Below are 24,509 nucleotides of genomic sequence, written 5' to 3'. Positions count from 1 at the left end.
ATAAACTTTTCTTACCAGTTGGCCTTAGAAGAGATGAGAGCTGTGCTGTAATAACTTGATATCCTGAAAATGAAATTCCCCAGAATTTAGTCTATTCCCAGAACTATTTATTTATCTTTTACTTATTTATTCTAAGAATAATTTCCAGTTATTTTCAGCTAGAAACATGGCAGGAAGAAGGGTAAGATTAAGAGACTCTTGGTGTAAACAGGGTCTTCTGGTTAGTGTCCTCGGGGGGTCGTATTAAACCACGTACCTCGCATAAGCCCAATTTCAGATCTGAAATTTCATCTACATGATGTGCATGAAAAATCATTAGCCACTCCCCCAACTCCGTAAGTTCCCCCAACTCCATAACCACTCCCGTCAAAAATGCTTGCGGTGCATCTGCTGGCACCTGTACAAAGTACAGTTGAGATGACTGGTTTATGAGTTTTTAAGAAACCACGGTGACTAATGCAGACAGACATGTTGATCAGCAAAGGCCCCTGAGGCGTGCTCTGTGAGGAACTGAAAAACGGGACCAGAAAAGCCAGATGGGTATCAAGGAGTGATATAGTTGGAGCTCAGCTGCCAAGGTCATCTTGGACTGTTGCTAAAAAAGCAAGGATGTTATCTCTGATGGCATGAGCTACAGAAACTGAGACGGGGAGGAGCCAGGATGTGAAACCCTCCTGGTTCCCAGCCAGGCACTGTGGAAGCCCGAATGGTGCCAGCTGGGACTGCTCATCCTCTGTATCTTCTGTGCCTGTATCACCTGTCCCTCTTCCATTTGCGTCTTGCGTTCCTTCTCTCCTTCCTCACCTCCTCACAACGTAAAGCTGGTTCAGCATCGGAGGCTGGCACGTTGCTTTTCCCTTCATTTATGCCAAGACCTCTGTTCGTCTCCTGTGTGCGCTTGAAGATGGTCAAGTCAGATACGTGCCGGCCCCAGCGCAGGAACGCTCCCTCAGTCCGAGCACGCACGGCCAGGCTGCTGGCTTAGCACTAATGGAGTGGAGACAGCTGGCTGAGGACTGAAATGCTAAAACCTCCTTCCTGCCTTTACTGGTTGATTGAACAACTTTGAGCCAAAATGTTAAGGTGGGAATTTGGAGTAAAATGGATGTGTGTTGAGGAGCAGTCGGGGCACACTGCATCCTAGCCCAGCTCTGGGGTGGTTTCTCGTCTTGTCTCTTTTGCCATTATCACAGAAGGAAAAGTTTGGTTTTTCCCCTTCATTTCTCTCTAACACTTCCCCTGCTCAGCCTGCGGCTTTCTCCACACAGACCCTGTGGGGAAGCGGTTGTCCTTTTAGGAACGCTTTGCAGTGGAAGGTGTCACTGGTCGAGTTTTGCAGGACTTGACACTCCTGCTGAAGCTCTGGCTGCCTGGGGTTAACAAACCGCCCTGGGGCCTAACTTGTCTCCCTTCTCCTTGGCCTTTTCTGTTGATCCTTCGTGCTTTTGCAGCCTCCTCCCCACGTCCGCCCTTATTCCTTTTTCCCTACCACTTACTATACCTACCCTAGGCCCTTGCGGAATTCTGCATTTTGTCCCCCGTTCCTTAAGACCAGCACGTTCAGCACTACACAGACTTCTGTGTGATTTTACTTCTCTTTTGAAGTCCTTAAAACCATGTTTTTATTTGAATTTTCAGACAAGTATAGGAGTTTCCAGGGATTCTCTCCTTTCATTTATCGATATATTTTTTTTTAACCCCAAAGTGATGTTGTCATGGAGAAATTCTGTTGGCATCTGTGGGAGATGAAGATTAGAAATGTTTGTTGGTACAACAAACTTAATGGACACCCTGATTTTCTCTCCTGTATTTATTTCCTAAAGTCCTAATGACTTACCAGTATCTCAAGTCATCAAGTCAGATAATCAATCTGCAAATACTTCTTGTTGCACAGCTCATGTGTATCCTTTTGAATCAGTCTAAAAGGAACGGTTACTGTTTGTTAATTCACTGAGAAATATTGTTGAACACCTCTCATTGGCTGGGCACCTGGGGATATAGACGTGAGCAAGATCGACAGTGAGCTTATAGCTTACTGTCCAGTAGGTAAGGGATAGAGGCAATATATAATTTATGGTGGTGTGACATTATAGAGGACCCTAAAAACTGGCTGAGGAATTCAGACTTGCTTTGATGGGAAATTAACAGCTACTGGGCGTTGTAAGCCAAGAGAAACAAAAATTTCTATTGAAATTTATCAACAAATATTGAGCATTATTTGCAAGACATAGAAAGGACACCCCGAGTGCTTATTTTTATGACCTTAGGATCTCGCCATGACAACAAGGCACACACACACACAAGACACCACATATGAGCATCAAATACACAGTAAAGGAAGCACCTTAGGAATGAAAGGGGGGGAATCATTTAGTTCAATTCAGCAAACGAACTGAGCACTTACGTGTTTGCTGTGCTTGGAACTAGGGATATAAACATGAATTGGATCGTCCCTAATAGGAGCTCATCACTTCCCAAGTTGCGGTACAAAAGGAGTCCTTAGACAAAAAAGAAATACTAAGGAAGAAGGTATGAACTTCGCTGGGGACGGGGAAGGATGCTGAGAGGGCTTCGTGGACGGGTGGACACACTCGGACAGGGTGTGGGAGGATCAGTAGCAATGTATCCGGCACGTGGGGTGAAGAGGGCAGGGGCATGGTAGGCAGAGGGAGAGGTTGAGCCGAGGCGTAAGATGCGAGGTGGCCTAGCACAGTAGTTTAGTAAGTAAGGGGAGAGTAAATTCCAAAGATAAAGTGATAGGAGATGGATGGGGCACGAGTGACAAAGTCTTAATTGTGTTGTAGAAATCATCATCATGATGGGGGTTGGGCAGGAGTGAGGCTAGAAGCAGTTAGGGTACTATTATAATATTCCCGGTGAAGGTTGATGAGGGTCTGAGGCTGTGACAGTGGGATAGGGCCCAAGGGGACAGATCTGAGAGCGACAAAGGGAATGCCATCAACAGGACTTGGTGACTGGGTGTGGAGGGAGGCGGGGCGAACCAGAAGTTGAGTATGAGGAGTATGAGAAGCAGCAGCTCATAGTGAAAAGGTTACAAGTTCCGTTGGGGCCTAGTTGAGTCAGGTGGAAACATCCAGTTGCAACCTGAGCTAAGGAGAGATTTGAGGCTGGACCAAAACGTTGGGGAGTCATCAACATGTAAGGGGTGGTTAAAACCATGGAAATGGATGTGATGACTTGTGGAGTGCGTCTGGCTCACGGAGCTATGGCCTGGGTGACCAGGGCAGTTCTGGAATGAGCTGAAGAACTGGTAGATTGCGAGTCTGTGGTTCTCTGTGTACGGATATATTAGATAAGCTCGGGACGTATCACGCAAAGTAGAAGGGTTCACACAGGGAAGTTAGGAAGCACCTGAAGCCAGATTATGGGGGAACCCAGAATTGTGGCTAAGGAGGTTGTACTTTTTCTTTCTGAAACAGTGAAAGAATTTCTAATGAATGTGATGTCCTAGGGTGACTGGTTTGGCCATGGTGCTCAGAATAGATTGGGAGAGAAACTAAAGGCATGTGGACTGGTGAAGGGGGTTGTTGTCAAATGCCATCTGTAAGGTGACAGCGGCTTGGATGAAGCAGGAATAGAAATGAAGGGATAAATAGGAGTCAGTTCAAGGAAGGCTCCACAGACCACGCCTAGAGGTTATGGCGCGGGGAAGGCACTTTGCATCGGTGACCGGGATGCTGGGTCGTGTTGTTCTCGGGCACCTGATGCATACGTATGTACTCAGTATTTGTGAGCAGACAAATGGTGGTACTGTTGACAGAAATGGAAGAGCCATAAGAACACTGGACTTGGAAAGAAGGTGGTATATTCAAGTTTGATCATGGGGGACATTCCAAGGGGAGACATCTAACAGGTGAGAAGCGAGGGCACACACCTGGAGTTGCAGATCGCGTCAGCTCATCAAGTATTTAGCAGCTGTGCACTTCAAGAGGCATAGAGATGAGCAAGGTATCTTAAAGGCAAAATAAAAACATGCAAATTACACTGAGGCAGAACATGTTAAATGTTAAGGAAAAAGGTAGTTAGAAACAAAAGTGTCGTCTGACTGAAGGGAATGCAGGAAAGTCTCCTCTGAGGTAGTGGAATTTTGATGGGCAGGAGGTGGCAGGGGATAGGAAGAGGTCAGAGGAATGTGAACCAAGGGGGCACTCAGGTGTGGCCTGTCTGGCCACCAGCTCACCAGGATTAGCTCAGATGTATGAGCTTTTTAGGAGATTCACGATTAAGTGGAAGAGCTGAGTGGGGAGGATGAAAATGAGATCCTGGCAGGAGGGTTCTTCCAGTTTTTGGGCCTGAGGGCATCTCCTGCCCTGGCAGCTGATGGAATCAGGAACTCTGCCATCTAAGGGCCCAAGGAAGAGGAAGCATGTGTTTTCTTTCTTTAGCTCCTTGTCCTCAGGCTCAGCCCACCCTGCCTGACTCCAGCAGCTCTAGGGAGAGGCTCTGAAAGCTCACACTGAGAATGACCCAGGGCAGGCTTTATAGGAACTTTCCTTAAAAGAGCAACCAGTTTTTTCTTTAAGGCCACAGGATCTGACCAGGGACGGGAAGGAGAAGAGGGACTGAGGTCATTTTACAGTATTGATTTGCATATATTATAGAAGACATGTCAAACACTAAGTGTAAGAAACAGAAGGTTACTGTATTTTGAATACATCCTATATCCCTTAGAAAAACATATGTGCAAACATTTCAAATCCAATTTTAAGACTATGAAAATATAAATGCTACACTTTGTATATTGCTCAAAGGATTGAAAAAGAATGGGTATATATTTATGGCCATGGATGAGAGAAAGGTAGCTACATGAAGACTCATTGTCTCTTTAGAGCTTTGAGACCTTCATTGGTGGGTAAATGAGGAGGCTCTGAACACACTGGTTATTAAATGTTAATGTGGCATAACTGTGGTTGGAAACTGGCTCCAGAGTAACATGCAAATATTAGTTCTCAGATCACCTGAGCCCGTGGACTTGAGCCTAACAGAGCGCAGAGGAGCCTTAAGTACCAGCCGATGAGACTCACTTGGCTGTCTCAGAACATTAAGTACTTTTTTATATACAGTTGAGTTTTTCCCATGCATAGGTGAAATGCATTTTAGTAAGTGTCAGGTGGACTTTCAATTACTAATGAAAACAGTCTTTAACACTTGCTGAGAATTTGCTATGTCCCAGGCACATATTAAGAGATTTACAGAGGTCATTTTATTTAATCTTCCCGACAGTCCTGTAATGTAGGCATTTTCTCTTCACTTTAAAAAGTAGGAAACTGAGGCATAGAGCAGTCACCTAAGTAAGTAGTGGTTCTGAGGCTGGAACCCTAGCAGAGCCCAGGCTGGACCGGTAAGTCTTAACCGTTAGGCCAGATGGCCTGGCACACTCATGAAATTGCCTTGGATTCGAACAGATGGGAAGCTTATCAAAAAAATGTATTTATCCTAGTGACCTCATAGGTCACTGAATATGTAGGAAATGCTGTGGCACCAAAGACTCAAATAATTTGGTATAAATTAGTTTACCTTTCAGCAGCTTCATAGTTTGAAAAGTTTCCATTCCACTGAACAGAGTAGAGTTTTCAACTTTGGTTTAAGCCAAATGCTCTCCATAATTAACAAAGCTGGTTGGGCCAATTCTAAGAAAAAATAACACTTCAGCATCCAGCATGATGCAGTCTGAAAAGCTGGCACCTTTGCTGTGGTTTTTCTTACACAAAACACCTACTGACATCACAAAAGTACTGAGGGGCTCCTTTTAGTCACCAAAGGTGCAAAACCACCCTGGGCCAGAGAGTTTGCCTCTGCTGAGCATAAAAGCCATGCAGACTTTTATGGGAGGGTTGTTTCTTCTGCCCTTTAGCTGGCTTGCAGGCCAGGACTCCTGCCGAGTGTGTGCAGGCAAATGCAATCCTTGGCACTCTCCCGGGAAACCCAGAGTTTTGGCTTTACACCCAATCTGACAAGAAAGGATTTTTTTCTTTCTTTCCTTCAAACCATTGCCAGGGAGATGAATTCTCATCTGCCCCACATCCGGAGTAAAATCTGGAAAACCCAGTTCAGCTTTTGAAGAAGCTGCTACAGGGTATTTTAGCAGCAAATCCTAAAGTATGAAAGGGCCATTGATAGGGAAAGTGAAGCTTGGGAGGCCCTTTTAAAAATGTGTGTGTGTTTGTAACCCAAGTAATGGATGTCCACTATAGAAAACTTAAGAAAACACAGATAAGAAAAAAGGATAAAGCCCCTTCTTGAGATCCTGTTTTGTTGTACACTAAATCTTATTATAAAGAGGGGGAACAAACTGAAAAAACCATCTGGACAAAAGTTGCTACAAACTTTTTTCACTAGAACGTTTAGGGAAAGTAACTGGTCTATACCTCCCTCCTTTTTAAAACTGCCAATACAGTTAGTATTACAGAAAATTAAAATTAAACTGTGCACGCAGCCTTGCAGAAATAGCAGAGTTGTCCCATTTCCCTAAGATGGGGAGGTTTCTCTCTTGGTTCGTGACTGGTGCACCTACCTAGCCACTCCGCTGATAACCCCAGAGGTAGGCGATACCTATGCCAAAAACTGTCTATATGCTTTCTTTCCCAGACACCAAACGGACTGCTTCTGACCCCGAGTCCACTGCTGTCCAGCATACATTTCTGGAGCAGCCTTAGTCCAGTTGCTCCACTGAGTCCTGCCCGGCTGCAAGGCCCAAACACGCTGTTCCAGGTGAGCGTTTGGAGGGATGTATGTGTTCCCCCAATAAATTATGCAAAGGTAATAGAGTTCTGCCTTATGACTGCTTAAAATGTTAAGTTTCCCAAAGGCGTTTATGTTAATGGAGCTGCATTCAAAAGGCAGACATTTTCACTGACTCAGAAATGGAGTTCTCGCGCCAGGTATCTATAAACGGAACAATTCGTTCTTGAAGTATTCTGGAATTGTCATTGACTATGAAAACTGGAAATTTATTAAGGAAAAGACAAAACTTAAAAGACTTTATTAAGTACTGGTCAATAGTGACATCACTTAAATTGAAAAATGATACAGGATAATTTTTCTATACTGTAATAGAAGAGTTATCTGTATAATTCCATGAATCAAGTTCTCCTTGTTCCATCATAAAAAAGGAATATCCGGGGCATTTTGTTAAAAACTACGTCTTAGCTGCTTTATCTCGCCAAACACCCAGGTAAGCACATTCATTATTCATTCACACACTAAAATCTTGTGGTAGCATCAGTTGCTATCATGTAGAAATCACTATTTCCTCTTTGAGACCCAAAGATTGTTACTTACCGACCAAGATGTTACTGTTTGAATATGTGAGTGTAGAACAGAAAGGATCCTGGGGACAGGAATGAGACAAAGCCGGATAAAGTGTCAACTCCCTCTTTACCTGTCTTATTCTAGTCTCTTCTGTCTCATCCACCCCGCATCCCATACCAGCCCCCAGTGTGGCTCACTCCGAGCTACTTGTAGTTCTGCTCCTGTTGCATCTAGCACTTACCACTTTGTGTTATGATGGCCTATTCCATCTGGCAGTTTCCCCCACTAGACTATGGGCCCTCCTGAGGCCGGAAGTGCATCTGTTCGCTGGGATGTACCACCAGCATCTAGCACACTGCCTGGTACACAAACGATGCTCAGTGATTATCACTGACTGACTGAATTAATGAATGCCTAAGAATCTGCCAAGAGATGTTGAAGAAAGTGTTAAAAAGATCAGGTCTCCATCCTGTTTTTGAGTTGGTCATTTTGCTTGTCGAGGTTAATTTAATATTTACCTCCTCTGTGCAAGGAGCTGTGTGCATGATAGGATTTAGGGTCTTGTTGGAAGAAGGGCAGAGCTAGGCAGGTTTTGATTGCTATCTTGCTTCTCTGGTTTCCTAGTAGTGGAGGTGGGTATCATGATGTCACTATATCCCTGGAGTAATCAGGTTTCTCTTCCTGGCCCTTCTTCCCATCACAAGAAATTGAGCTATGGTCATGCACAGCCAACACGTTGGTGCTTAGCCATTTTAATTCCACAGCTAAACGCAAATAGTGAGCAAATGTAGTAATAGGAAAGTTTTAGATTAGCAGTCTCTTGATGGAGAGAGCTAAAAGAGCACATTTCCTGAAACTCGCCAGACTGGAGCAGCAGTATTCTAGTATCAGAGCTCCCAAGTAGAGCAGACAGGAGTTTTGTGGTGTGTATGTACAGTAAGCTCCAAGGCAGCAGGGACTGACTGCACGACTACTCTAGTCCTCGAATCTAACATAGGGCCTCTGTAGGGTTCAGAGATATTTGTGAGTAATGAACAGATGCTCACTTCCCTCCTTGCTAGAAATCCTGCCACTTGATTGGTGCAGGGCTTGGTGACCTCCCAAGGAAGCCATGGAGAACTATCGCTTGGGAGTTCTTTGGCATACCTGCCTTAGCTACTAAACCTTTCCCAGCCCATTACTCCATGTTCACAGTGATTCTACACAGTATCATATCAGGAGTTCTTGGGGTTAGGAGGTGTATGTATCCTCTCCTCTTTAGTCACGACTAAACCAGTGATTCTCAAAGTTAGTATGCAACAGAATCAGCTGGAGGGTGTGACAAAATACAGATTTGCTGTGCCCCACCCCGAGTTCCTGATTCGGAAGAAGGTTTGGAGTGGGGCCAGATGATAACATGCATTCAAGTTCCTACCGTGTTTCCCTGAAAATAAGACCTAGCTGGACAATAAGTTCTAATGCGTCTTTTGGAGCAAAAATTAATAGAACACCCGGTCTTATAGTAAAATAAAACCAGGTCTTATACTAATTTTTGCTCCAAGAGATGCATTAGAGCAGACTGTCCGGCTAGGTCTTATTTTCGGGGAAACACGGTAGTGATGCTACTGCTCCAGGAACCACACTTTGAGAACCAGTGCAGACAAGTGGTTCCCAGTTTACAATTAGAATTCTGCAGAAGCAGTTGCTGCATTTAAAGGCCACCTGCTCACAATTTTAAATTCACAAAATGGGCCTGTCCTCTCTCCTGGAGCCATTCAAAATACGACCCTGGAAAAAAAAATGCAACCGTGTTTCGATGGCTGACAGGGCCTTGGGCCTTCCTTTGTGAAACCTTTTAAAACTCTTAAAATATTACTCTTCCTATGATAAGAGCATTTGAGAGTGGCTAAAATGGAAATTACCGTGTTTCCCTGAAAATAAGACCAGGTCTTACATTAATTTTTCCTCCAAAAGACGCATTAGGGCTTATGTTCAGGGAATGTCATCCTGAAAAATCATGCTAGGGCTTATTTTCCAATTAGGTCTTATTTTCGGGGAAACATGGTAGCACTTTTGAAAATGGTAAACAAAACATGGTAAGAGGAATAATACTTTTTTAGGGGGAGAATTTTAACAAGAGTTCATTTGAGCCAAACTGATGATATATGCTGAGGAGCAAGATCTCAAATGCTACCCATACTTTGATTTTTAAAACTAGACATTTCAAATGATTTTCAAAATTCAGATAGTGTCAACAGTACCCCTTTTCAACTAATGAAAATAATTTCTTTTAAAAATAATAACTCTTTCACATGGTATAAATGTGTTGGAGGAAGAAAAAAAGTACAGTAAGTTTTAAACGATGCTGGCAAATTTCTTGTGATTGAAAAAGTAGATCAGAATCCTTGGGGTTGACAGACCTGAGTTTTTGCACAGACTGACCCTTGATAGAGAATTGTTATGGCAAGTTATAGCACAAGCTGAATAAGGGAAGGAGAGAGAAGACTGTCTCTCTAGGAGAGGTATGCTTTGTAATTGAGGTGTGTTAGAGTGAGATGAGAAAGACACTGTGCTAAATCTAAAAATACAACCATGATTTACAAAGAAAGTGAGATCAGTTCCAACTGGACAGTTTGGCATTTTCAGTTTGTCTAAAGGATGTCTGTTCCACTTTTGAAACAGATTTTGATCAAATTTAGAATAAGCCTAGTGATACAGATATATCTTGAAATAAGATGGAGCTCATCAAGTTTTCAATTGAGAATGTTTTCTGTAATGTTTAATTCAAATCTAACCCAGCAAATATTTGTAATACTCTGAGGCAGGGGCTGTAGAGGTTATAGAATATGTGAATAGATGTGTAAACAAGGTACTATATGAACCCAACAGTAATAGCTCTTTTCTAGCTGGGGACTGGACAAAAGCTCCAAGGCAGTGGACCCTAAATTGAGCTAAGATGGGCCAGGATTTCAGCAAAGAATAAAGCACACTGTAGATTAGTGGATGGGCATGACTTTACATAGTCTGTTCAGGAAGGTACTGGGTGATAGGAGATCAGATTGGAAAAGCAGCTGTGGGTCTTGAATAGTAAGTATGCTGAGGAGTTTCCACCTTAATCTCTTAGCGATGATAACCATGGAAGGCTTTTTAAGCTGGAGATGGTATGATGGCATCTGTCTTAGAAAGATATTGCTGATATCAGTGCGGATGAAGGACTGAAGAGAAAGCAGAAGAAAGCGTAAGGGGCATGAAGATGTGAGGACATTTACTCTAACTACTTTGGGAAGAATCATCTTTTAGATTAGAACATTGGAAACTCAGAGGAAGAGTTTTAGTTGGGTTTAAGGAGTAAATAGGTAATGAAAAGTAGCAAGAGGCCAAGATTACTAAATGATTAAAAGACTGGAAATGTTATTAATAACAATAGTTAACATTTATTGAGAGCTACTTACTGTATGCCAGAAATTGTTCTAAGAACTTTTTGGGGCTTCTCATTTAATACTCCCAATAGTTCTATTTGAAAAGACAAGGAAACTAAGGTCCAGAGATGTTGCTTCAGTTTACCAAAGGTCCCTCCCATATTCATAAGTAGCAGAGCTCAGAATCAAGGTCAGGACGGTACTCACTCCTAACCACCACTTTCACTGACTTGCGAATGAGCACAGGAGAGCAGGTCTTGTGGTAAGACACATTGGTGGGTGTGTCTGACTAACAATAGGAACTGACTGCTGAGTCCAGGATAGGAGAAAGGCAGGCTGAGGACAAGTTTGGGAAATGGGGGCGGGGGGGGGGGGGGGGGGAGAGGGGGAGGAGGTGTGGGCGAGGGGAAGGCAGTTAGAGCCAATAAAGACAACTATGAAACATACCAGAAAAACCAAAGAAACTATGATAACCGCGTGTATAAGAAATAAAGAACAAAGGGCAGAAATCAATAATGTACGACTATTTTAAAAAACAGAGACTAAACCAAAAGCTAAGTCTTTTGAAAACACCAATAAAATATATATATATATATAAAATCAAAATAAGAGAAGATGCAAATAAACTAAAAGAATGAAAATTCAAAACCTGCTCTTCTTCCAGTCTTCACTCTAATTTAATAGGAACAGTGGGTAGAAGTACGGAACTTAAATAAGAGTATAAGCTACATGCATATGGATTTTATAACCCAGCTGAAATGGATCAAATTCTATAAAAAAAACTAAACTTCCAAAGTGTCAGAAAAGAAACAAAAACCTAGAATGTACCAATAACCATTAAAGAAACTGAAACGGTAATTAAAGAGTACTCCCCCCAATCCCAACCCCTGCCAAAAATAAATTGGGCAGTTTGGTACAGAAAACGCAATATCTTTCCATCAGATAGTTTAAAACTTGGCTGTACTGCTTATTAGCTATGACCGTTAGCCTATAAGAACTTACACTCTGTTTTCTCAACTATAAAATGGGGATAACCAAACTTACCTTACAGGCTCTAGATATCAAATGAAATGACAACCACTGATATACAAGGCACTAGACACATAACAGTTACTAAAATAGCTGGAAAATTACAAATATATTTGTTCTACAAATATTTATTGTACTTCTAACATGTACCAGGTTCTGTAGTTTGATATTTAGTGTTGAAGTGAAGTTTAGTATTTAATTTAGCGAGACTAACAGGAATTAAACTAGAAGACAGCCCAGGAGATCATTCTGACACGTATCATCCTAGACAAAGAAAATCTAGTTGTAAACAATCACGTGTTAAAATTGACCTGTAATCTTGTTCATTTGGGAGTATAGCTGCTGTATTTCTTTAAGACCTGAAAGTTATCAAAGCATGTATCTTTATCCTATTTATCATCTTAGTTACCAGCAATACAGAAGAAATTACCTTTATTCAAGTTGTGTCATGAATGGGTGATCTCTCTATTATTAAGTTTTATGTTAGTTATCATTTTAGTTAGAATATTTTCTCAGCCCCCAAATATATCCTTGCTTTGTAAATCTTTTAAGATAAAAACGTTTCTCATTCTGATGGCGAATTTCAAAACACAGTATTAGAAATTACTGAGTCACATGTAAAGGGTTTTCAAAGTTAACTTTTTTTTCCCTTAATATTTAAAGCAAATGAGCATTCTAAGTAGCGTGGAACCTTTTAAAAATAGTATTAGAACATACTTTAGCAACATGTAAAGTACGTATTTTTTTCTAGTAGCCTAGGCATATAAAATAATAGGGTCATTTCCTGGGCCTTATCCTCTGTTTGCTGTATGTAATCTTGATTTCATTGTTGTCTTCCAGTTACTCATTCTGTAAAATAATTTACAACTTAAACTGTACCGTGTTTCTCTGAACATAAGACCTAGCCAAACCATCAGCTCTAATGCGTCTTTTGGAGCAAAAATTAGTATAAGACCGGGTATAATATATTAATTTTTGTTCCAAAAGATGTATTAAAGCTGATGGTCCGGCTAGGTCTTATTTTCGGGGAAACGCGGTATCACAGGTGTGATAACAGAACTGACCCACTATGGTCTGTCTAGAAATGTAAAGAATTCAATATCTTCCCAATGGACTTGCAGTAATTATTTTAAAACTCTTTTGTCCCCTACAGTTCCCAACACTGCTTAATGGCCACATGCCAGTGCCAATCCCCAATCTGGACAGAGCTGCTTCTCCAGTACTGCTTTCTTCGAACTCTCAGAAGTCCTGATGACATCTGGCCACAATTAAAGACTCATTAACTAATGAAACAAATTTGTCCCCATGGGCTAGTTTACCTGTGTCATGAGAAGGACTTTGTGAAACCCTGTTAATTTGGTTTGCACTTTTCATAACATGGACAGTCTAGATTTATGTTAGCATTTTTAAAACTTTTTTTATATTCAAGTATATATGAAAATCTGTTTTGCATTAAGTGAATTTTAATGTTTGTTTTTATATCCTCGTAGCTCTTAAGTGTTGAACACTGTTGACAGTGAAGAACTTTTCTTAATGGTTTTCAGTGTAACTAATAAGGATGTGAAGCTTTTTCCCCTTTATTCTATGTATGCTGAACTGTGCTTATATACACTATAACCAGCTGTGCCTTCCTTTGCATTTAGTTTAATGTAAATGATTTATATATTTTTTAGTATTAAGAGAAAATGTTTGAAAGACAAAAATTAGTATCACACAGCTCTCTAGTAGAATTTCATTATTTTTCACAAGTAGGCAATATGAAAGCATATTCATATTACTTTTTCTTTTTTGCTTTCAATTATAATTGCCTTAGAACCTCTTTTGAACTGAAATTCAATAAATGTAATGTCCACGTAATGTTTTTATAAGAAACTAAGCCATATTTAGACAATAAACATTCACAAAAGAAAATGTTCTAAAGTGCATTTTTAAAAAAGTAAACTTTGAAAGGCTAGCCTCCTAGCTGTTCACAATCTTTTAGACTCCTCCCAAACAAAAAACCTGAGATGGAAAAGCTATGTCAAGTTTACTCTATCCATACCCCTAAAATATTTCCTGAGTTAACATATTCTTATTTCAAAAAATTAGCCCTGGTTCCCCCCATTTTCCATAGAGAATCACACTCCTCTGATACATTTCATGTATCATTATGAGTGAAGTTTCTCTAAACCGCCGGAACTATAATTAACATTTTAAAATGCTATGCTTGGGAAGAGGCTCACAGACTGGTGATGAATGCAAACAACAAAGAATTTTGTAACACAGGTATCTTCATGTATATAGGTATAGCCTTGCTTGTGGGACTCGAGAGGTTATTACTAAGTTTACGGTGAGAATGAAGGAAATCTGATACAACAAATACAAAATTCTTCAGGAACCTCATCACTGTGGAACTGAACTGATTATGTAACAATGTGGAACACTCAGCAGTAAATTCTTCTGTGTAGTGTAGTTTAAAGCAGTGATAATAGAGACATATTTTCTGTTCCTTCAAAAAATCAGCAGGCACCACTCTAAGACATCGTTCTGTATGTTTAGTAGGAAAGTTTTAATGTAAGAGAACTGGAAAGGGCTTCAGTGCTTTCAATTCAACATCAGGTTAATTATCATCCTTAACTATAAGTAACAGAAACCACTTTGAAATGTGACTGAATAATTAATTGATCCAAACCAGGTATTAAATAGCAGGGATTATGAGAAGGGTTTTGTAAAAAATAAAGCTTGTAAAACCACAAGCATTTTTTGAATTTTTAAAAACTGTAAGATTTTTGTTACAATACTTACAAATTTTGAGTTTCAATTGAAATTGAACATCTCTATGTGCGGGGATGTATGCCCTTATCTGGAGAAAAATCCAAACACTCTAGTATGCATCTTTGTATACAAAGTAATGGGACTGATTCCAAAATCCACAAAAAGACACTACTGTTCCTCCCTCACAGGCTAAGTATGATTCTGTACTAAAATAGCTGGTCCAGCTATTTACCAAACATAAAATGTTAGAGCTAGAAGGGGCCTTTGAGAATGTCTCACCACCCTTTTCAGGTAAGGACAATTGCACAGGAGAAGCTGGGAGTGGCCTAAGGCCACACAGCTCATCGAAGGTAAGACAATGCTTGGTGCTCAGTCCAGCTGTGCTTCTACATGCTTATCTATAAGTAACTACTGGTCCAAAACTATATGTTAAGTAGAAAAAAACACATAAAGATAGAGCATTTAAAAATTATGTGTCAGAGGACACACCCCAAATACAAGATAATTACAGAGACTAAAAAGGAAGTTAATGTGCCAAAAATCTCAACCCAAAGTATTTTAAAACGTAAATGCTGATTGCAAATATTCAAATGATTATATATCTGAATTCTGGTATTCCCTTCCTCCAAATATTATGATTAACATATACTCTAGCTCCATTTACTAGAAATGAGAAAAATACCATAATTTTTGATGGCTCAAAAAACTCACTATAACATAGAGAACTGGCAGTATTGAAGTATAACCCTTATAGCTCTGCCTCATTCTATGTGTTTGCTTCTTTTTTTTAATCAACTATTTTAGTCAGAAAATAGGTTTCAAAGAACATAATATCTTTTTCTTCCTTTTTATATGTCTATTTGATCAGTGTTAAACTGCAATGGCTAAAGTTTTATAGAACTATAACCTAAACATGGTCTCTTTGTACACATCTTTTCTATGACTGCAAATCTTGATTCACTTTCATATATGTATCATTTTTACTGTTATATTATTTTTGTTCAATAAATACTTTGTGATAAAAGGTGTGAGGAGGCAAGTGGGTTGGTTTACTTCCATTTACTTGGGATAATCCAAATTTCATTTTTCCATATGGATACAAGTTAGAAAATGAGTCGTGTCGTGCCATCTAGCCTTAAATGTGGTATATCAAAACATGCTATGTATATGTAATCTGCTTTGAACAAATATTTAAGTAAACAAATATAATTATTGAGATTGAATTGGAGAGAAGGGAATGGGTTTAAACATGTACCTTGATCTTTTAAATCTTAAGTTTTATCAGTTATTCTGTATTGAGATGGAGGAGGTGACGAAGAAGGGAAAAAATTACAATTTATTCTTTTAGCCACAACTAATATACTCAATGGTGAAAGACTGAAAGCTTTTCCCCTAACATCAGAAACAAGAGAAGGACAGCATCTGTTGCCACTTTTATTCAACATAGTACTGAAAGTGCCAGCCAGAGCAATTAGGCAAAAATAAATAAGTAAATAAGTAAGTAAACAAATAGATAAATGGCATCCAAATTAGAAAGGAAGAAATAAAACTATATTTACAGATGAGATGTCTTACATGTAGAAAACCTAAAGAATCCCCACAAAAAACTACAGCTAATAAATTCAGCAAAGTTGGGGATTTTACATGTAAAATCTACATGTAAAAATCACTTATACACTAGCAACGAAAAATTTGAAAAAAACTAAAACAATTCCACCTACAATATCATCAAAAAGAATAACATTCTTGAGGAATGAATTTAATCAAGGAGGCACTGAACACTGCTGAAAGAAATCAGACATTCCACATGCATGGTTTGTTAAAATCACAATTCAACCCAAAGTGACCTACAGTTTCAATGCAATTCCTATCACAACTCTAATGGCACTTTTTTCCCCAGAAACAGAAAAATTTCATCCTAAAATTTATATGAATTTTCAAGTGACCTTTTTATGAGACAGCCAAAACAATCTTATAAAAGAACAAAGTTGGAGGACTCACACTTCTTGATTTCAAAACTTACAAAGCTGTAAGTCATCAAAACATTGTGGTACAGACAGAAGGACAGAGACGTAGACCAAGAGAATATTAAGAGAAGTTAAGAGCCCCCAAATAAACCCTCACATCTACAGTCAATAGATTTTCAACAAGGGTGCCAAGACCTTGGGAAAGGGCAGTCAACAAATAAATACATGTGTTGTAAAATCTAGATACTCACATGCAAAGAATGATGTTGGACCCTAACTTTACACCATATACAAAAATTAACTCAAAATGGATCAAGGCCTTAAATGTAAGCACTGTAAGTATAAAACTCTTAAAACGGGAAAATATTCATGACCTTGGGTTTGGCAATACTTTCTTAAATATGCCACCAAGAGCTGAGGCAACAACAAAAGATACAGTGGACTTCATTAAACTTAAAACTTTTATGTCTCAAAATGACACCATCAAGAAAATAAAAAACAACCCACAGACTGAAAGAAATCACAAATCATATATCTCATAAGGGTCTAACTAACATCTAGAATATATAAACTCTTACAACTCAACAACAAAAAGACATTACAATCCAATTTTTAAATGGGCAAAGGACCTGAATAGACATTTCCACACAGCAGATATACAAATGGCCAATAAGCACATAAAAAGATGCTCAACATCTTTAGTCATCAGGGAAATGAAAATTAAAACCACAAGATACCACTTCAAACCTATCAGAATGAATAATGAAAAAAAGGAAAACAAGTGTTGGTGATGAGGAGGAGAAATTGGAACTCTCATGTACCGTTTCCCCGAAAATAAGACCTAACCGGACAATCAGCTCAAATGCGTCTTTTGGAGCAAAAATTAATATAAGACCCGGTCAATATCATACCAGGTATTATATCATATCATTTCATATATCATATATTATATTAGACTGGGTCTTATAGTAAAATAAGACTGGGTTTTATTTTAATTTTTGCTCCAAAAGATGCATTAGAGCTGACTGGCTAGGTTTTATTTTCGGGAAACGGTATTACCACTGGGAATGTAAAATAGTGCAATTGTTATGGAAAACAGTTTGGTGGTTCCTCAAAAAGTTAAACACAGAATTACTAAATGACCCAACAACTACTCCCAGGTATATATAAACCCAACAAATTGAAAACAAGGACTCAAACAGATGCTTGTGCACCAATGTTCATCACAGCAGCGTTATTCACAAGAGCTAAAAGGTGGGGAAAACCCAGTGTCCATCAATAGATGAATGGACAAACAAAATGTATATTCGTATCACAGAATATTTAGCCATAGAAAATGAAGTTTTAATATATGCTACAACATGGATGCACCTTGAAAACATGCTGAGTGGAACAGGACAGACACAAAAGGACAAACATGGTACGATCCCACCTATATGAACTATCTAGAATAGCCAATTCAGAGACAAAAAGTGTATGTGAGGTTACCAGGGTCTGGGGGGGTGGGGGGTGGGAATGGGAGTTTATTTCTTAATAGGTACACAATTTGTTTGGAATGACGAAAAATTTGGAAATAGATAGTGGTAACTGCTGTACAACATTGTGAATCTAATTAATGCCACTGAATTAATGCCACTGAACAGGTAAATGGCAAATTTTATTAATATGTTATATACTATATAAATTACCACAACTTTAAAAAAACAGTAAAAACACACAAAAATCCCTGCATGAATTGTCTTGGGTCCCAAAGATAAATTATTTTAACATGTTAACAAGTCGACTTTCGAACATAAGCTGATAAAGCACCAAATAAAAGGCGGGCTGCTTCTATATACCTAGAATGACATATTCAATACGTGTTAACATCATCACTTGGAAGGAAAACAAAAAAAGTCATCCTGTCTTACCTTTAAGAACCCTGTCAGTTTAAGACGAATCATTAAGTGTTCAAGGTTCAAAATTTCTGAGTTTCAATTCTCTTCATTGCAAAGTTTCCAGGACCTGAATGGCGCTCAAGTATCAAAAAAAAGAAAAAAATACCAAATTCCTTAATAAAATGAAGAAACATTCCTAGGACTTCCTAGGAAGAACTTTATATTACTGGAAATATTTCTTCACCTTTTATATACAAGAGTCAAACTTATGAATATGTCAAATTTGCAACAAATCAAATATGTAATCTATGAAATAAAATATGTGACACTGATAACTGTGAAGGCTATTCTATAAAACTACAGTACAGATTACTAAATGGCCAACACAAATGTAAGTTAAATATTATTAGCACAGTGAGACTTCATTATCTTAAGAATGAGACCCATAAAAGAAAATTATCCCATTCTGCACAGCATTCTTCCCCTAGAAAGAACTGGGACTCAACAAAACCACATTTTTAACAACATGAAGATTTTGTTATTATAAATTTCAAAACAAAATGAAGGAATTTCACATGATATTTATAACCTTCAAAGTAATACATGTCTGTCAGTTAGAAATAACAGCAGTTTGTTAGGCTACAGGGTTTAACATAAAACTAATTTACAATTGTGAAAAACAGTAGTGGTCCAATATTCACCATTACACATGAATCTGTTTCTTCCAGAAATTTTTTTAAAAAAATTAAAATTTCAGTATTATGAAATATTAAAATAACACCCCACACATGCCACAATCACTATTCACAAATAAAGTTAAAATGAAATATACAGAAATTCACTTAATACTGTTAAATAACAATAAACTACAAGTTTTCCTGAACAGAAATGGTAGGACCCCTGAATGTTTTACAGTGAATGTCAGGAAAAAAATTAAGTTATGACTATTTTCATGATATATAAGCCAAAAATTTACATGATCATCTCAAAATATACCAATTAAGATTTGTAGTTTGTAAGATGCACTAAACAAATAATCTTAAAAGTTAACACAAATGCTTAAAACACTGTTACCAACACCAAGGTGTGGCTATGATATTCAAAGAGATGCATAATTAAAACTGTAATATTTACTATTTTGGGTAAACAGATAATACCTATAATGTTTTAAAACAATCCTCTAAGTTCTCACTTTTTTCATTTGTATTTATCATGGCTCATTTCAAAGACATATTATAGCTTTCAGCTGATTCCAAGTGAATGTTATTAAAACACACACATACACAGCCCCCAAATGAAATATTAATAAATTGTTCCTCAACGAAGTATCATCCTTTCTAACAAAAGAATTGTATTTAACACAAACAGAAACAAGACCTCTCATGTTTGACTGGACTTGTATGGTTTTGTTTTAACTAAATTAAAGCACAATGTAAAATAGTAAGTGTATTAGTATACAAATATCCAATAATATGCAGTAAATATTTCTAAAATGAGGAAAGGTAAAAATAAATAATTTTGGTGCTTTAATTTACTGGTATCTAAAGTGAGATCTCCAAAATGTCAGGTATTCATTCACTTGCTTGAATCAACTTCTGCATCATAGGCTTTCCTAAACATAATGTGCTTATCAATTTCTTAGCTACTCTATTTGTCAATGTTCAATAAAAAAAATCATAAAGATTATATAGCGTGAACTTAGAGTGTTCAAGATGGCTCACTTATTTTACTGTTAAGCAAAGCTAAATTACATTCCAGGAAACACTGCAGTTTAATCTTAAAAACAAACAAACAAACAAACAAAAAATGCAGCAGTAAAACAATTTGTGAGGAGAAACAGATGCATTCACATATAATAAAGCCACTGCAACTTCTTCAGGCATTCAATTGTTGTGTTAAATAAACAGACAGTAGTTATTTAGCAGCAATGATTCCGCAATAAATAATGCACTGTGTTTCTCAGTCCTGCACAAAAATTGCAGCTACAGTTACATCAACGGCTGTAACCTACTGGCTCTACCGGCAGAGAAGACCTTAAAACCAACTGTACAAAAAAATTGTCACACTGTGACAACAAATATAAAAACAATCTGTAGGTCTGAAATAAAAAGACTCCACTGTGAAGAGGACAGTGTAGACAAACGGAGATTCCAAGTCCACCAAAAGAAATAATTGCCTTCATTTCTGAGTCCTTGATTGATAAGAAAGGCTGGGGGCTGGGCTTGAAACCATGTTATCAGACTTAAAAGAGCATGCTCTGTCTTCTGTTCTTCCCATGTCCTAAAATATAAAGTCATTTTATGAGGCAGTTCAAGGTTCAGTTTTATCCTACATACAGTATTTGGTGACTCTAGGAAGCTAATGTTCCCACCAGCAAAAGCTACTATTCCATGGTAAGAGTGATCAGCACTGTCTTAAATGACCCTTTTGTTGATGGGGTCAGTGTATCGCGTCTATGCTTCGAAGTGATGAACCTGACGACTAGGGAAGCACAAGATGTGTCTTCTGCCTCAGGTACCATGGATGGCGTGTGCAGTGATCAAGCCAGGCCACTTGTAAGTCTTTGTGCCATCTGCAGCTTTCAGGATCCCTGACTTGACTGAGTCAGATTTCTCTCTGAAGAATTACTGAGCTGCCCACATCATACAGAAAAGTGAGTACGTGCAATGCTAAACATACACAGTTGTGGAATGCACTGTACATTGGTTTTTACATCAATAATTTTACTGATCAATTTATAAACCAAAAACTTGGTTCCACGCAAAATTTCATGATCGACTTGTGAAATGGTTTATGACAAACACACCTGTCTCTGGATAAGAAGAATTTCGAAAACCAGGGTCCTTTTGCAACTGAATCTCTTTCAAACTGAATATTGATACACCTAAAATGCACAGACAAAAATTATCAGGTGAAGGTCTAACATTATTAAAACAAATATAACCCAACTACAAATGTTTAAAAATGTATACTGATTAAATATGCAACACTTATACAACATTTACAAGGTTATAGCCCTGCTGAAATATATTTTCCCTTTTGTCCCAATGTTTTAAGAAAAACAAACAATATAATCTCCCTTCAGAACCACCCCTCCCCCAAACTCTGCTTTAAATCTCGTTTCTCTGAGGAGAATATACATTGTCTATTTGTAGGACTTACAGGAGTTGGGAAACTTAATCAAAATGTATTACTTGGTTTTTATTATCTCTGCCCTTTTTCTCTCTCTTAATGATAGCATGAAAGTATCAGGTCCTCAAACTATCTTCAGTTTTTCAGAATAGAACAAGGAATAGTTTTATACATAACTGTCTACCTTAAACTATGAAACTTGATATTAATGATAAAATGTAAATATCATTTTAAAAACACCTCTAACGTATCTTTCTCATTTCCAATCTCTACCAGAGAGGTGAGGTAATCTTTCACTAAAAAATATCCAGTAAGTTCTAAGTGAAAAGTTCTAAGGATTCTTGACTCCAATTAGCAAACTTTGATGAATGAATATTGTCTAATAAATGAGACTGGGAAATTAATGAAAGCTTTTGGCAACTCCATTCCCAAATATTCTCCTAATTTCCTATTCACTTTACTCAATTTTAAAGTAAAATATTGAGGTAATTAAAAAAAAAAAAAAGAATGTTATGAGTAAAATCAAGCAGATACCTCGAGCATAAGAAACAGGCTGTTATCGTGACTAACAATATGCTCACCACTGTCATGGCGACAGGAAAGTCAAGAGTGGCCACAGGAAAGAAAAATCATCTTTTATATCTTGAAAAGGAAATCTACTTTCACAAGAAAACAATCTTATGTTTTGGTTGTGTCTCACTCTTCTTTTCCTGAAATCCATTTTTAACAACTCCAAATCAAAGCAATCCAGACCGGGACTAATGACAATGACTATCATCTTATAGCATTTTCCACCTCAAGTCCAGTAAGATTAATGGCCCACGCCTAAGTACTATTGATTTCTTACATAGTGGAAATGTGCTCAAGAGTGAAAAAAAATAAATTAAAACATAGGCAAACAAGACATATACCTTCCTTCAAGGAATTCTGATCTAATTATAAGACTAGAATTTTAGGCTTAAAAACCAACAGTAATCTCTTCCTAAACCCCTAATTCACTCGTTTCCAGCCCTGGACAAATGAAAATAGGGGGTGGGGGTGACACTCAGAATTTCTCTTACTTTCAGGTAAAGCATGTATTCTTGGTCCCAGACTTCGAAAGTACACATGTTTCATGGCCTCTTCTGCTGAAACCCTTTTCTTAGATTCATACTGTGAAAAAGCAAAGAACTGCATCATGAACTTTTTCTCTAAATACTGTAAAAGGGTTCGGGAAGTTAGCACTACTTTTATCTTGATTATTTAATACACTATTTTTTTACAAACCAATTGGGAGGTACTCCAGACATGTTCTAACTGAGTTGGTACTGAGATTATGTAGTAATGATTTTTTATCTCGGTTCCAAATCCCCAAGATAAAGTGGATCTTAACTAAAAATTTAGATTCCCTATATTTTTCTAAAGTGATAAAAAATTAAAATATCTGACCTTTAGTGTTACTTTTCTTCATGAACACCGATGGATCATTGGAAAATATACCCAATACTTTCTTTTTTTTACTTAAGCATATGCCTTAAGCATGCTAGACACTATAATAAATAACCTTATTTATTGCTGTGGTAAATTTTTGAAGGACATATGACTGATCCCATTCTACAGATGAAGAAACTGAAGTTTAGAGAAGTTAACCCATTTAACAATTACAAATAAGATGTAACTTACCTGAAGAAATTTTGTTATCAACTCTATTCCTTCAGAGTCTAACCTAGAAGCAACAAAAAACAAGTGGCAATTTATTCTCTAATTTTATCTTAGCTAATAGCAACTTTTCAAATAAAACTATTTTCCAAGTGTTTTAATGTGTGAAATTCAAGTGCCCTAAAACAGCCAATCCTGTTGCTTTTAAATAAACTCAAATCTGTTTTATCATTAAAAGACTTATCTTGCCACTTGTTTAAGAAGAAACCATAAATAATTGGGCTTCAATTCAAATTTTCAATATTAAAAAAAATTAGATGATTAAAAACTATGGAATTTTTAAAAATCACCATTCTGTCTCAAAGTAATCCCTATTTATTGGGAAAGTTTAAGTAAATTACATCACTTTTCATAGTGTTCCACTGAAGGCAAGAGTACAAAAGTATCATTTTCCTATTATACAGGTGAAAACAAGGAGACAAGTGACCACAAAATGTATCACTGTGTCAAGATAAACACAGATGAGTCATTCAGCAAATTTTTACAGGGTAGTCAGCTGAGCATAGCTATAAACTGAAGTTTAAATATGCCTTAGTAACTTCATAAAACAATTAAGAAGGGCTATAAAACCAATGATACAGCCAATATAGATAATTATAGTGATGAATTTAATATAACAGTGAGTAGAGGATTTAGAGATTATCTTAATGGGATAATCTGATCAGAAATCACAAGTTCTATTTTGCTGCCTTTCATTGGCAATAGCACGATTATGGATAAAGTATGTTTTCCCATCCAAATGTTCTTAGTGGGTACTGTGGATGCTGTGGCCTAGACATTCTCCAGACTCTTTTAATCCTTTGTAGTTTACCAATCTGACAAATACCCAGAGATCCTTGGCCATCGACGAGCTGAGTACTAAAGTAATGGAAAATCTGCTTAAAGAAGAGTTTCAACCTTCTGCACTGGACATTACAACAGCAAACAATATATAAATGACAAAAATAGGATTTGGGAAAAATACACACAAAAAGTACAGCACATAATTTCATTCTTCCTAAGCAAGTCAACTTAGAATATTATTAGCTACTATGGTAACAATAAGGACATCAATTCACATAAATACTTTAAAAAATATTTTTGGTGTCAGAACTGGATTGCTATTCTGCAGCTGCAGAATAAAAGAAACTACAGCAAATGTGTTATGTTCTGAGAAATGTGAATGGCTTTTGAGTAAAACAGACATTAGCCTTATTTGGTACCTTGGTGTCCTTTTTATTTTTTTTAAGGAAAGATGGAAAAATACAGTCAAAGAGGTTACTCTATGTTACTTAGTAAAATGTAATACATTTTGTCAGTCAAATTTTAATGGGCATCTTGGACAGATCTGGGGGTAGGTCTGAGCAGAAACTTTAATTGAATGGCCAGTATTTAAGATACGA

General features: G+C 37.8%; 2 protein-coding genes across 3 annotated transcripts in view; one reads left to right on the top strand and one right to left on the bottom strand.

Moving 5' to 3' along the window:
• The window catches only part of ELK3 (ETS transcription factor ELK3), a 64,812-nt gene extending 49,331 nt beyond the window's left edge, over positions 1-15,481 (top strand). The window contains exons 4-5 of the mRNA XM_019732146.3: positions 6,610-6,732; positions 12,853-15,481. Of these exons, the coding sequence (XP_019587705.1) occupies positions 6,610-6,732; positions 12,853-12,951 (222 nt within the window). The 3' untranslated portion in view covers positions 12,952-15,481. The remainder of the gene's footprint in view (positions 1-6,609; positions 6,733-12,852) is intronic.
• A 2,575-nt stretch (positions 15,482-18,056) lies between these two features.
• CDK17 (cyclin dependent kinase 17) overlaps positions 18,057-24,509 on the bottom strand; it is an 87,904-nt gene continuing 81,451 nt past the window's right edge. The window contains exons 14-17 of one of the 2 annotated variants that reach the window (XM_019732143.3): positions 23,092-23,134; positions 22,491-22,581; positions 21,104-21,181; positions 18,057-20,577 (exon numbers count right to left, since the gene is read on the bottom strand). In XM_019732143.3, the coding sequence (XP_019587702.1) occupies positions 20,540-20,577; positions 21,104-21,181; positions 22,491-22,581; positions 23,092-23,134 (250 nt within the window). In that variant the 3' untranslated portion in view covers positions 18,057-20,539. The remainder of the gene's footprint in view (positions 20,578-21,103; positions 21,182-22,490; positions 22,582-23,091; positions 23,135-24,509) is intronic. The other variant, XM_019732145.3, reaches the window with a different exon arrangement.

This window comes from Rhinolophus sinicus, chromosome 1, assembly GCF_057876585.1.
Source record: "Rhinolophus sinicus isolate RSI-liver-muscle chromosome 1, RSI-T2T, whole genome shotgun sequence".
NCBI lineage: Eukaryota > Metazoa > Chordata > Mammalia > Chiroptera > Rhinolophidae > Rhinolophus > Rhinolophus sinicus.
This window is presented reverse-complemented; position numbering and strand designations above follow the sequence as displayed.